The sequence below is a fragment of the Nicotiana tomentosiformis genome, chromosome 4 (assembly GCF_000390325.3).
Source record: "Nicotiana tomentosiformis chromosome 4, ASM39032v3, whole genome shotgun sequence".
NCBI classification, from domain to species: Eukaryota; Viridiplantae; Streptophyta; class Magnoliopsida; order Solanales; family Solanaceae; genus Nicotiana; species Nicotiana tomentosiformis.
Window position 1 is genome coordinate 64,686,234 of NC_090815.1, and position 16,047 is coordinate 64,702,280.

The following is a 16,047-nucleotide window of genomic DNA, read 5'->3' on the forward strand; positions in this document are numbered from 1 at the left end:
GAGTTAGTATCAGCAGGTAAGCATATCTTCAGATTATCTTTGACTCCCAGTTACTTTCAATTATTATATTATCAGTTGAGTTTCAGCTTTCAGTATATTGCCATACATACTCGGTATATTATTTCATACTGACGTCCCTTTTATGGGGGTGCTGCATTTCATATGTGCAGATTCACACAGACAGACGGGTAGACCTCCTCATTAGGTGTTGCCCGAGTTCAGCTTGATCTGTAAGCTCCATGCCTTTCGGAGTTGCCGGGTCTAGAGCTTTATGTACATATTGTGTATATTTGTATATATGTTATGAGTAGGTCAGGGCCCTGTTCCGATCACAGTATATCTATCAGTAGAGGCTTGTAGACATTTCCTGTTAGTTAGTACAATATTTTGGGCGTGTAGGCCTTTTATGTATATTTTGTTGGTTTGCCAGCTGTAGTAGTTATGACGGCCTTATCGGCCCAGCATTATATTGATGTTTAGTGAGCATTCGCAATTGTCTTGCAATGTGGCCCATGGCCAAAGTATGACATTATATGTTCAGAGTCCCTTACTTGCAAGTTGGTATGCAAGGATAGGTGAGGCACCGGGTGCCGATCTCGCACCCCAGGTTCGGTGTGTGACAAGACCAACCCTATTGGTGGGATCCCCTGTTGCCCTGGCTAGGCCTAAAATGGTTTCCCTGCTGCTGACTGGGCCTCGATGGCGGTGCACTGGCTGAAGATTGAGCAAAAGAGTGGGACGTCCCCGATGACCCTTCCATGAAAGATGTCCTACCACCACCACTAGAAGTACCACTGAAGTTGCCCGCTGACCGGGCCCTATTGCTACTCTCTCTCTCCATTATATTATTCAGTTTGCGGGTCTCTGTGGCTTGAGCAAATGCCACATACTTAGCATAGTTCATATAAGAATTCAAGGCAGCTGTAGCGGCCTCATTAATAACTAAGGGGCTAAGGCCATGCACAAACCAGCGCACTCTAGCCTCCATAGTGGGAAACATATAGATGGCATATTTAAACAGGCGCGCGAATCTCATGTGATACTCCCACACACTCATGCTCCCCTGTTTCAGATTCTCAAACTTGGCAGCATGGGCTGTCTTAGTCTCGGCAGGCAAGAAATGATCAATAAAAGCATCGGCAAACTCACTCCATCTCGCCGGAGGGCTTCCTTTCTCACGGGAGTCATCCCATATTTCAAACCAAGAATAGGCCACCCCTTTTAGGTGATCGGAGGCCAACTCTGCTCCCTCTGTCTTAGTAGCACGCATAACTCGGAGAGTCTTGTGCATCTCATCAATGAAGTCTTGGGGTCCTCCTCAGGATCAGTACCTGTGAACACTGGATGGTCCAACTGGAGAAATCTGTTCACCCTGAAACTAGTGGAATCTGCTGGCTGACTAGAAGAACTGGGTGCAGTATTTGATCTATGGGCCTGGGAAGCCACTATCTGAGTCAACATCTGTATGGATCCCCATCAGATACATCGAAACCGGAAGCTGGGGCTGGAGGTAGAACTGGAATATCAGTTGAAGGGATCGTTGCACCCTCAATAAGTGTAGGGAAAGGTGCAGTCTGATTAGGTGTAGTAGAATCAGGCAGTGTAGTAGTCGAGGGAATGTTCTCACCCCTCGGGTGCTTGACCATATCATCAAATATCGAATCAATTGCCACTCCTGGGGTGACATTGGCTCATTGGCCTGTTCTTGCCTTCTTCCTAGGCGCCATGTACTGAAGGTTAGAGCAAAGCACGAGTTAAAGGAGGAACAATCTTACAATTGGCTTTATCGCACGATCTAGAATATCAAAGAAGGTTATTATTCCTTAGTGTTCAAGTAGCCTCCTACTTATAGATGTGGTCGACAACACACCGATAAGAAGGACTCTACTAGATATGGCTCCGAGATATCCTAGGACACTTTAAAACTATAGGCTCTGATACCAAGTTTGTCACGCCCAGACCTCGGGGAGCACGACCGGCGCTCAATAGATTTACCCCGTTCGAGCAAGCCTGCACAATGTCATCTACCCAACTCACCCACAAATAAAGAGAAGAATGCATTTCATTAATTAGTCAGTAAGAAGTCATGTGAACAAAACCAGTTCATTTCCATTAGTTACGTCATTAACAAGTCTTCAAAATAGTACGTTGTACAGTCATAGTTAAAGTGGAACGAATGATACAATTACAATATTTTTAGTTTAACCTTCCTAAAAATAGATACAACCCACACTATGTCTACGGAGCCTCTAACAGGAACACAAGAGTGTTATGACAGTGCCGGCAACAAGGCCCCGGCTATATTTCAAAATGCTATGTATAAAGTATAAAAGATACAGTACCCCAATATGAAGTGGGCTCACCAAATCAGCTGAGGAGAGGGTGTGCCACTATCGCTGATCAATACCCCCTGCTATAGAACCACCTGCATCCATTAAAGATGCAGCGCCCCCGGCAAAAGGGACGTTATTACATATGGAATAGTACTATTATGTAAAATTAAACACCCTCTCTATAGAACCGGCAACGGTAAATGGAGAATAAAACATGAAATCAATAAAAGACTCAAACAGTATCAAGGTGTCAAGTTAAGGTTCAAATATGTCTAGGTAATTTAAGTTGGAGATCTTTAGCATCGATACACCACCGTGTTTTAGCACGGAGTCCGATCTCAGCCCGACCGGCTAAGCCGTCTCATCTCGAGATGTACACTCACAATACCACCATGTGCGTGGCATGGCGTCCGATCTCAGCCCGATCTCTTTACACTTCTCATCACAATGCCGTTTGGATCGACATCACATGACATCTCGCTAGCAATAATCGCATCCCATTTAAGGGGAAAACATCTCAACACACCAATGTCATCCCATATAAGGGGAAACAGTCTCATCACATTAACACGGGGATTTACCCCTTAGTCACTCCTACACCGGCACATATAATTTCGGGGTTAGGTTGTTCCGACCTACCCTTCCTCGGTGGCTAAACGACACTCCCAAGGCATTTATTATTAAGAGCATTTACCACTCAGTTCATATTCTTTTACAAGTCATTCATTTTATTGGCATCATCAGCCATAATGCAATAACATTCTTGGAACATTGGTCGTACTTCATAATTCATGCTCACAATTCCACTTTCAATCATTATCATGGATAATCAACAACAAGGCCTTTCAAATTAAGACTTTAAACACATACTTGAGCAAATTAGGGTCTTAGGCACATATGATCTCTTATACACTTTGATGTGATTACTTTTATTTTGACTTGACTTGAAGTCACAATATTTTAATACATACTCATACTTCAAATACTCTCCCTAAGAATAGAACAATATGATAAGAACATTCCGCAACACATTTTGATCATATTCGCATATATACATCATCCGACGCCAAACTTATTTAGAAAAGTCAATTCATAATGGACAACTCGGGACTTACAAGATCATCGTGGGAATTCAATTCTAAGAGAGTAGTTTAGCCACCATACCTTGCCTTGTGCTTTTTAATTTACTACAATGTTCCGGAAATCCTAACTACTTCAATCTTTTGGTTGAGGACCTTATGCGTTACCCTAGAGAAATCTTCAAGGTTTGAACAAAGATTGATGAACAAATGACTTAGAACTCCTCTTCTCACTCTAGATCACCTTCCTCTCTATCTAAAATGTTAGTTTGAACCTTCTAAAATGACCCTTAACATTGTTTTATAAGAATGGGGTCGGGTTTATAAAACCTTAAAATAAAGCTCTGAAACACAATCTGCGGTAGCATATGCAACCACATAATACTTCTGCGGTCCGCAAAATGGGCCGCGAAATGGCCCTCCGGAACTGGGCAATTTTGCCCTACTCTGCGGCCATTCTGCAGTCCGCAGACCTGTTCTACAGTCGCATAATGCACCGGAGAACTTCCTTTCAAAAAATTTTCATGCTGGTTCCGTGATCGATGTGCGGCCCGTGAAATGGTTTTGCGGTCACATAGATTACCGCAAAATATCATCCAAACTTGCCCAGTTACCTGCTTCACTCTGCGGCCATTCTGCGGCCCGCAAAGTTATTCTGTGGCCGCATAGTGGGCCGCAGAAATGCCTTTTTTCTTCCAAACATTTTCCTTTACACCCCAGTGCACTATTCCACCCAAAAAGTCCGAACCGACAATCGTCAACATATAAGCCTACTTCGGCACCACGAAAACCCGAGTTTTTAGGCAAAATTTTACGGGGCCGTACACCACCACTGCACCAGACATTTCATCAGACTGACATGATTTGAGGATCCGAGGAAGACGAGATATTGGCCGGTATGAGGAATTTATTTCTGAATAAGGAAGATATGGACTGCAGTGCAATTTTAGAGGACCTTACTATTCGGACAGTGGGAGAAGGAGTTATTCTCAAGAACTGGACCGTTGCACCGTCACGGGCTCGCCGAGTACCTGGGTAGCCTAGGAAAAATTAGCTTGACTTATTTTTAAATTGTTTCTGAAATAATTACTCGAGCCATCGAGTCGTACTTGTTGACAATTTTATGTTTTATTAATGCATTATTGTTTTTCGTATTTATTATTATCTTTCTACATTCTTTTCAGTGTAATTATTACATATCTTGATGAACCTACGACTGTGACATGTAATGAGATAACGCAATATCAAGAAAGTGATTCGGAGGATTTGGAAGGTGATATAATACCTGAGTAAATTGTCAAAGAAGTAGAGAATTTTGAGAACAAACCAAAGTCAAAGGCAGTTAACTTAGGGGATTCTGAAACAGTCAAAGAAACTCGCATAAGCATTCATCTATCACCGTTAAAGAAGGAAGAATACATCAGGTTTCTAAAGGAATATGAGGATATTTTTGCATGGTTCTACGATGACATGACTAGGTTTAGCACATCCATAGTATCTCACAATCTACCTACCAACCCCATGTGTCCGCCGATAAAGCAGAAGCTCAGAAAATTCAAGCCAGATATGAGTCTGAAGATAAAGGAGGAGGTTACCAAGCAAATCAAAGCCCAGGTCCTTCGAGTGGTTGAATACCTAACCAAGTTAGCCAATATTGTGCTGGTTCCGAAGAAATATGGGAAATTCAAAGTGTGTGTTGACTATCGAGATATTAACAGAGCAAGTCCTAAGGATGATTTCCCGTTGCCCAACATACACATACTAATTGACAACAGCGCCAAGCATGAACTCCAATCCTTTGTGGATTGCTTCGCAGGATACCACCAGATTTGGATGGACGAAGAGGATACCGAAAAGATACCCATTATCACGCCATGGGGGATATATTGTTACAAAATGATGCCATTTGGTTGGAAGAATGCTGGAGCCACCTACATGAGGGCTATGACGACTTTTTTCCACGATATGATACACTAAGATATAGAGGTGTACGTGGATGATGTTATCATCAAATCTAAGAGAAGTTCATATCATATAGCAGACCTGAGGAAGTTTTTCGACCGACTTCGAAAATACAATTTGAAGTTAATCCTTGCAAAATGTGCTTTCCGAGTCCCTACCGGGAAGTTTCTAGGCTTCATTGTCAGTCGCCGTGGTATTGAGCTAAACCCGTCAAAAATCAAAGTTATTCAAGAATTGCCAGCACCAAAGAACAAGGAGGATGTGATGACTTTTCTAGGATGTCTCATTTATATTAGTCGTTTTATAGCACAAGCGACGCTGTTATGTGAGACGATCTTCAAAATGTTGAGGAAAGATGCTGCGATGAGTTGGATCGAAGAATGTCAGAAAGCTTTTGACAAAATCAAGGAGTACTTGTCTATGCCACCTGTGTTGGTCCCACCAGATCCAGGAAGACATTTGCTGCTATATTTGTCCGTATTGGACGGGGCTTCCGGTTGCGTCCCGAGACAACATGATGAAACCAGGAGGAAAGAGAAGGCGATATATTATCTGAGTAAGAAGTTCACGCCTTACGAGGCCTGGTACTCTTTGCTGGAGCGCACCTATTATGCTTTGACATGGATAGCCCAGAAGTTAAGACATTATTTCTATGCATACACCACCTATCTCATATCAATGATGGATCCACTAAAATGCATCTTTCAGAAACCCATGCAGACATGTAAGTTAGCAAAGTGGCAGATATTGCTAAGTGAGTTCGACATCATATATGTGACTTAGAATGTAGTCAAGGGGCAAGCATTAGCTGATCACTTAGCAGAGAACCCCATAGATGGAGAATACAAACCATTGAAGACGTATTTTCCCGAAGAAGTGTCGTTTGTAGGTAAAGATATTGCCAAAACATATAACGGTTGGAGGATGTTTTTCGACGGAGCAACAAACTTCAAGGGAGTGGGCATTGGGGCTATCTTGGTATCAGAAACTGGTCAACATTATTCGATATCCATAAAGCTCAGGTTCCCGTGCACCAATAATATAGCAGAATATGTGGCCTACATCTTCGGACTCAAATTGGCCGTCGACATGAATGTTCAGGAGTTGCTGGTAATCGGAGATTCGGATCTATTAGGTCACCTGGTACTAGGAGAATGGGCTACCAAGGACACTAAAATATTGCCATACTTGCATTGTGTACAAGAGTTGATCAAGAGGTTCACAAAGATAGAATTCAAACATGCTCCAAGGATTCAGAATGAGTTCGCTGGTGCATTAGCTACCTTGTCTTCCATGATACAACATTTAGACAAGAATTTCATCAATCATATCCCAATAGAGATTCGTAAGAAGCCAGCTTATTGTGCTCATATTGAAGAAGAGTTTGATGGAAATCCATGGTTCCACGATATCGAGGAATACTTAGAGAAAGGAGAATACCCAGAGAATACTACACACACTCAGAAGCGCATGCTTCGAAGATTGGCCAACCATTTATTTCAGAGTGGAGGAATTCTATATAGAAGGACTCCTAATTTGGGTTTGTTGCGATGTGTTGATGCCCAGGAGGCATCTAGATTGCTCAAAGAAATACATGCAGAAACTTGCAGACCTCACATGAACAATTTCATTTTGCCCAAGAAGATATTAAGAGCAGGGTACTTTTGGATGATTATGGAGACAGACTGCATCAAATATGTTCAAAAATATCACCAATGCTAGGTACATGCTGATATAATATGGGTGCTGCCCAACGAACTCAATGCAACAAGTTCACCCTATCCTTTCTCTGCTTGGGGCATGGATGTCATCGGACCAATTGAGCCTGCTGCTTTAATTGGACATATGTTCATTTTGGTGGATATAGATTACTTCACAAAACGGGTTGAAGCTGCTTCCTATAAGGCTGTGACTAAGAAGGTCATAGCGGATTTTGTCCGGGATCGTATTGTTTGTCGATTTGGAGTACCTGAGTCAATCATTACTGACAATGCTGTCAATCTCAACAATGATCTGATGAAAGCTATGTGTGAAACATTCAAGAGCAAGCATCAGAATTCTACCGCATATAGATCGGAGATGAACGGAGCCGTAGAAGCCGCCAACAAGAACATCAAGAAGATATTGAGGAAAATGGTGGACAACTACAAGAAATGGCACGAGAAGCTACCTTTTTCTTTGCTCGGGTACTGCACCACAACTCGTATGTCAACTGAGGCAACCCCTATCTACTGGTCTATGGTACCAAAGTCGTAATCCCTGCCGAAGTGGAGATTCCTTCCTTAAGGATCATACAAGAGGCCGAACTCAGCGATGTGGAATAGATACGAAACCGGTATGAACAGTTGTCTCTCATTGATGGTAAGAGTATGAACGCAGTGTGTCACGGCCAACTCAACCATAATAGATTGGCAAGAGCTTTCAATAAAAAGGTTAGATCGAGGCAATTCACACTGAGGAAATTGGTGTTGAAACGGATCTTCCCGCATTAGGACGAAGCAAAAGGGAAATTCTCACCCAACTAGCAAGGCCCTTACATGGTTCACCGAGTACTAACAGGAGGAGCGCTTATACTTGCAAAGATAGATGGAGAAATATGGCCAAGACCTATCAACTCAGATGCAGTCAAGAGATATTATGTTTAAGCTTATGTTTGCAATTTCTATTTGATGTAACCTGAACTACACTTGACCTGATTCCCATTTAAGAGGGGATACGTAGGCAGCCCTGTGGGTTCGGTCACATCATCATAAATTCTTGATCCCCCCCCCCCCATGGTTTGAAACTGGGGCAAGATTTCGAGTTCGTCAAATCTCATTATGTAAAGGATTACCAAGAAGTGTATTGCCAGAAGTATGTATTTAAACTGGGCAGAATTTTGAGGAGGGTCCTCAAAATTCCGAGTTGAGGAGGTTGCAATGTCTCAAGAGTGTGTCACAGTCGTCGATTCGACAAAATTATTTGTTTTTATGCATTATCACATATTTTGAACAACTGCATTTTTATATAAATGATTTGCCACAAATGATTATTTTAGAATAGCTAAATGTTACCCGGGGTGACCCAAACAAGGCAGCAAGACAAGGAACAAAGGCGAAATGAAAAATCAAAGGGACGAACCAACCTTTCCCCCAAAAAACTCACAATTTTTCTTTGGACGCATGCATAACGAACATGACAAGCATGCCCATAAATTCATAACAAGAATGCTATATTTATTGACAGAAGTCACCAAGCTCAAATGCGCCAAGCTAAGAATCGCTTTCTTTCTCATAATTAATCTTTCTCTTTCTCTGCATAGGGCTAAGCACTGCCCTCATTTTTTGCATGAGGCTAAACACTGCCTCCATCACTGCATAAGGCTAAGCACTGCCTTTCTTTGCATGAGACTAAACATTGTCTCTGTCCTTGGCATGAGGCTAAGCAATGCCTCCATCATTGCATAAGGCTAAGCACTGCCTTTCCTTGCATGAGACTAAGCACTATCTCCATTCTTTGCATGAGGTTAAGCAGTGCCTTTCCTTGCATGAGACTAAGCACAGTATCCGTCTTTTGCATGAGGCTAAGCACTACCTCCATCATTGCATAATGCTAAGCACTGTCTTTCCTTGCATGAGACTAAGCACTGTCTCCATTCTTTGCATAGGGCTGAATATTTCCCTCATCATTGCATAAGGCTAAGTAGTGCATTTCCTTGCATGAGACTAAGCACTGCCTCCATCACTGCATAAGGCTAAGCAATGCCATTATTGCATAAGGCTAAGCACTGCCTTTCCTTGCATGAGACTAAGCATTGTCTTCATTCTTTGCATGAGGCTAAGCACTGCCTCCATTATTGTATAAGGCTAAGAATCGCCTTCCCATGCATGAGACTAAGCACTATCTCCATTACATTACATGAGGCTAAGCATTGCCTCCACCATTGCATAAGGCTAAACGCTGCCTTCCTCTGTATAGGGCTAAGCACCAACCTCATCACACACAAGGCTAAGCAATGCCTTGTCTTATTCTCGCGTACAACTAAGCATCAGCTATTCCCTCTATCGAACGATCGATATTTCCGCACCTTTGCATTTCATGTGCTGAAACATCGCCACATTGTCTGAAGGCGTCATAGTCTGAGGGCATCATCACCATGGCCTGAGATATCATTATTCAAAGGCGTTATAGTCCAGAGGCACCATATTCATGGCCAGAGGACACTATTTCATGGCATGTGAATCCCTTATCATACGCTTCATGGCCCAGGATGTCATGGTCTAAGTACATCATCCTCATCATCCAAAGACAACTCTCATGGTCCCGGAGGGAATTTTCACCATGTTTAGATTTTCTCAATAACCCTATATATATTAGCGCGCATCGTGTTTTATGTTTTGCAGGTAACTCGGAGGTAACCGTTATACAAACAGGATCCATTCTCACTCCGATTTTCGTTCACAATGTTCACATCATTCGATCATCTCAAACATAACCGATGATCAACAATTGGTTACCATTTATCCCGTAACCGCTCAAATAGTTGCCTTTTATATCTGTAACATTCAAATTCGCATCCATAGCTCCACCCTGAATTATCTGACACTATCATATCCAAAAGACCCTCTTTCGAAACACTCGACCACTCTTATAACAACTCCATCGGTTTCGTTTGCCGTTGGATCCAGAACTATACACGGCCGGATTCCCGTAATACCAGGGATATGTAGGCAACTCAAGAACCAAGGTCCGGCCCCCACTTTTGTGCAAGTGTCCTAACATAGTCCATACCAGCAAATAAGCATAAGAAAAAAGAACAGACAGCACGTAGAATATTTTCTCACATCTTTCACAAGATAAAGCTCACACATGTAAGTGTACCGCTACACAATATCATCAACAAGAATGCCCCCCAGACCATCACAAATCAGTCCCTGACACATCCCACCTTATCTCGCCACGTGTGCAATAGTAAAATAAATGCCCGCCTTGTGTTGCCACACGTGCATAATAATGTTCCCACCTTGTCTCGCCATATGCGTAACCCCCCCACACACACACATATATATATATATATCCTGCCTTGTCATGCCGTATGTACAAATATCAATAGTAACAATGGCACGGCAGAAATCTCGTGCAACCCCATAACAATAACCGCACAGAAGAAATCTCGTGCATCACAATAACAACAACCGCATGGCATAAACCTTGTGCATCATAATAACAACAACCGTACAACAGCAACAATGACAATAATACAAGGATACGACAAATACATCAATTCTCAAATTCCAAAACTCAAGGAAATGGAGGAACTAATTCACAAGGAGTTGCCACAATAGAGAATGGTAGTCATAATAAGAACAACTCAACAAGGGACAAAAATAATGTGTAACAACGGTCCCACAAAGTATTGTTCAACAACGAGGGAGATATCACGAGCCAATAATTCCAATAAGGATAAGTCAACTAAGATATAGGATATCTAAACTTTTTTTAAGGCTGGGCAGGCACGAAAGAGACACAACAACTTCAATTAAGGATAAGCAGTATAAAGAAAATCATAGTCTCAATTATGGATGAACAATTACAGAAGAGATAATTATAACTTCAGATAAAGATAAGCAGATAGGGAAAAGATAACACGACAATAGAAGAGATACAATTTCAGCTAAGGCACATATTAATCAAATGAACACAAAAGTGGATCATAAAGCAATTAATTCCAATTAAAGGTATAAGTGAAACTAGAAATTAAGAAACATAATTATAACGAGAACAATTACATATTCAGTGAATACAAGGACCTAAGAATCCCTAAAGTCCAATTTTCCACAAATAAGTCCGGGCACGTACTCGTCACCTCACGTACACGGACTACAATTAACATAGAAGGCTCAAATCCTTAGGGTAGTTCCCTCACACGAAGTTAGGCAAGATACTTACCTCAAAGAAGACAGACCAATACTAAAAAATGAACTTCTCGGGTGAAATGACATCCGGACGGCTCAAATCTAACAAAAATAACTTCAAAGCACAAATAAAATGCATAAGAGACTATTCTGGATCATAAAGTCTCAATCTTTATCAAAATCTAAAAAATCGGTCCAAAAGTCGACCCCCGGGCCCGCACCTCGGAACCCGATAAATTTTACAAAACCCAAACACCCATTCCGATATGAGTTCAACCATACTAAAATTATCAAATTCCGATACCATTTCATCCCTCAAATCATGATTTTTAATTTTGAAACGTTTCTTCAAAAACCACCATTTTCTTCAACTCAAAACACAAATTAAATGATAGGTGAAGAACACTTACCCAATCGATTTTCTTGAAAACCCCACAAGGAATCGCTCAAAACCGAGCTCTATAAATCAAGATATGATAAAAATGTTCTAACCCTCGATTTGGAAATCTTATATTCTGCCCAGGTCTTTAAGAATCGCGAACGTGGAAGAACAAGCGCGTTCGCGAAGAAGAAAAATACAAGCTGCCCAGTTGTGCTTCGCGAATGTCACAACACATTTGCGAACGCGTAGAGGAAAAGTTTGATGGCCCAACAACTGCTCTTCGCGAACGCGTGAAGTAGTATGCGAACGCAAAGAGTGGAATCTCACAGCTACACGAACGCGTGGGATGAACGCGAACGCGATGAAGGAAAAGATTGGCTTCCGAGATCGCAGAATGAGGAATGCAAACGCGAAGAACAAATATTGCCTCCTCCAAAATTACTCTTCGCGAACGCGGAGGAGCAGACACGAACACGAAGGTGAAAACCAGATGACAGATATCAGCAGTTCAAAATAGGAGGAAAATCACCTCTAAGTTCTATAACCTAACACACAAACAAGTTCTATAACCTAACACGGACTCGCTCGAGATCTCAAATCACATCAAACAAGCGCGAAAGTATAGAATCGAACCAAGTATCAAACTTAAGAACTTTCAAATCTTCCAACTTCTAAAACCCGTGCCGAAACCTATCAAACCAACCCAGAATGACATCAAATTTTGCAGGCAAGTCCAAAATAACATAACGGAGTTGTTCCAACTCTCGGAATCGCATTCCTACCCCGATATCAAAAATTTCACTTCCGGTCCAAATCTCAAAAAATTCATTTTTTGCCATTTCAAGCCTAAATCTGCTACATACCTCAAATTCACACTCCGGACACGCTCCTTAGTCCAAAATCATCCAACGGGGCTAACAGAACCGACGAAACTCCATTCTGGAGTCGTCTTCACACCGTTCCGACTACGGTCAAAATTCTAAGACTTAAGCTTTCTGTTTAGGGACCAAGTGTCCCAAATCATTCCGAATCATCTGGTAACTGAATTTAACCATGCTCGTAAGTCAATATACATAATACAAAGTTGCTCAGGTCCTTCTGCCGCCAAACGAGACTTAAATTCTCAAAACAACCGGCCGGGTCGCTACAGCCACCGTGTTCACGGTGCACAGCTCTGCCGCTCTCAGCTCTTTCTTCCCATTCGCAGAACCTACTTCGCGAACACGTAAGCCAACTAACCTTTCCATTTCGCGAACGCCGGCGAACCCTTGAAGTTTTCAAAAGTAAACCTTGGTGAACTCTAAGCTTAGTCAAAAGTCAACCTTTGTGAACTCTTCCAACTTAAAGTTTTCAATTTGAGAATCATTCCACCAAATCAATCCTAAACCTCTTGAATATCAAAACCAACCTTATACATAACTTGTAATACATCATATGAAGCTACTTAAAGTCTCAAATAATAGAATAAAATTCTAGAAGTCAAAATGACCGGTTAGGTCATTACATTTTCCCATGCTGAAATATATGTTTATCCTCGAACGTGCCAAGAGTCATTCCAAAGTCATCTAATCAGTGTACAATCTTATCATACACATAACCAAGGGTGATACCACATCACCACAATCCTTATAAGTCCATTAGCAGAACCCTGACTGAAGATTCTTTGTTAAACCTTAGCTTATAAAACTTATAACCAATTTCCAACAATCGAAATTCGCGATAAGATTCGATTTTCCAATATATACACGGTATCAGTTCCCACAAGTTGTACCAAGTCATAAATGTACTCCAAGATATCATCACACAATGTACCGCATAACTAATATACTCATAGCAATACTTTCTAACCATATTAGTTGCCCATTGCCAAACCTGATAGCGGTAACATACCTCATATCAGATAAAACCTTGTGCCAAACCTTCACAACACTACTAATAGTAAAAGAAACATGTTGAAATTCATAACCACCCATTAGATAAACAAGTCATTAAGTTATTTCACCCGACAAGAACAATTACCAAATTCTAAGCTGACTATTACTATTCTTCTTCCAAACACACCTTATCCAAACTCAATTGCTCTAATTTTAGTCCAACCACCTTGTCTCACCCAGTACAAGCTTATCGATCGACATGACACACCAATTACAACCTAGAGCCACATACAACACAATCCGCACCCAATTAACAACAACTCGAATAACCAATATGTAAGGCCCCCAAAAATTTTACCTAAAACTCGGGGTTTTGTAGTGCCTATGTAGGCTTATGTGTTGGCGACCACGGTTCAAACTTTTTGGGTTGAACAGTATATTGGGGAGTTGAAGAAAAAATTTGGATATACAGGGCATTTTCTGTGATCCATTCTGCGGTGGCAGAACTGATCTGCTGTCCGCATATTTGCAGCAGACAGATGCAGAAATCTGGGAATAAATTTTGGACCATTATGCGGCCGCATAATCACATTGCGGGTTGCATAACCCCTTGCTGATCCAGCACAAAAAATTCTAGAGGAACGTTCTGCGGCGTATTATGCGACTACAGAACAGGTCTGCGGACCGTAGGCCGGTCGTAGAGTGAGGCAGGGGTGGCCAGTTTCGGAGGGCCATTATGCGGTCCATTTTGCGAACCGCATAAGAGTTATGCGGTCGCATATGCGACCGCAGACCTGCGTCGGGGCTTCATTTTCTCTCAATTTTGAACCCGAACTCATTCTTATAAAACACCCTTGGGGATCATTTTAAAATGGAAAACATATATTCAAGAGAGAGGGAGTGCCAAATAGTGGGAGGGAAAGTTCCTTAGCTCATCATCCATCTATTCTTGCTCAAAGTTGAAATATTTGCAAGAATAATTCACTATGTCTTCATCCTAGAGGTAAAGTTCTACTCCATAGCCCTTAATTTTGTTATTTTAATTGAAAATGGGTAATAAGCCAAGCAATTCTTGGGTGTGGGAGTTGTTTATTTTTACATGCATGTACCATCAAGGGTAGTGGGAATATTGTTGAGCTCTTTTGGGTGAACTATGTGTAGTGGGGTGAAAGAATCCGCCATAGGAGGACCTTGAAACCTTAATGCACACCTAGTGTTTGATAAAATGCTCAAGTGAGCTGCAACTATGAACTCCTTCCTAATTTATGTTCAATTTTACTATATCTCTAAATAGATCGAAGTGGCTAAGATTTCCGGAACATTGTAGTAATTTAAAAAGCTCGAGGCAAGGTATGTTGGTTAAACTTCTCTCTTAGAATTGAATTCCCACAATGTTCTTGTAAGTCCCGAGTTGTCCATTATGAATTAAATTTTATGAATAAGTTCGGTGTCGAAAGATGTATTTATATGAATATGTTCAAAATGTGTTCCGGAATATTCTTATCATGTTATGTTGTTCTTCGGGAGCGTGTTCAAAGTATGAATATGTATTAAAATGTTGTGAATTCAAGTCAAGCCCAAATGAAAGTGATCATATCAAATTGTGTAAGCAATCACATGTGCCTAAGACCCTAAATTGCTCAAATGTGTGCTTAAAGTGTTGAATAGAAATGTTTGTTGTTGACAATCCGTGTTTGTGTTGAAAGTGGAATAGTGAGCATGAATTATGAAGTACGGCCAATGTGCCAAGAATGATAATGCGTTATGGCCAATGATGCCAATAAAATTAATGACATGTAAAAGAATATGAATTGAGGGGTAAATACTTTTAATAATAAATGCCTTGGGAGTATCGTTTAGTCACCAAGGAAGGGTAGGCCGGAACAACCTAACCCTGAAACTACACGTGCCGGTGTAGGAGTAATTGAGGGGTAAATCCCCGTGTTAATATGATAAGACTGTTTCCCCTTATATAAGATGAGATTGGTGTGTTGAGATGTTTTCCCTTAAATGGGATGAGATTATTGCTAGCGAGATATGATGTGATGTCGACCCACACGACATTGTAGTGAGACGGCTTAGCCGATCGGGCTGAGATCGGACGCCATACCGCGCATATGGTTGTATTGTGAGTGTATGTCTTAGGGTGAGACGGCTTATCCGGTCGGTTTGAGATCGGACTCTGTGCTAAAACACGGTGGTGTATCGGTGCTAATGATCTCCCAACTTAAATTATCGAAACCTATTAGAAATTTAACTTTCCCCTAAATTGACACCTTGATACTATTTGAATCTTTTATTGATTTCATGTTTTATTCTCCATTTTATTGTTGACCATTCTATTAAGAGGATGTTTAGTTATACATACTTGTACTATTTCATATGTACTAATGTCCCTTTTGCCGGGGGCGCTGCATTTTAATGGATGCAGGTGGTTCCATAGCATGTGGTATTGATCAATAATAGCAGCACACCCTCTCCTCAACTTATTTTGTGAGCCCCACATCATTTCGGGGTCCTGTA

The 16,047-nt window shown here is 41.4% G+C and overlaps 1 protein-coding gene across 1 annotated transcript; it reads right to left on the minus strand.

The window, feature by feature from the left end:
• Positions 1 to 631: 631 nt before the first annotated feature.
• LOC138909824 (uncharacterized) lies at positions 632 to 1,291 on the minus strand. The gene has a single exon (XM_070201041.1). It carries the CDS (start codon positions 1,289 to 1,291, stop codon positions 632 to 634), a length of 660 nt encoding a protein of 219 aa, XP_070057142.1.
• Positions 1,292 to 16,047: the final 14,756 nt, after the last annotated feature.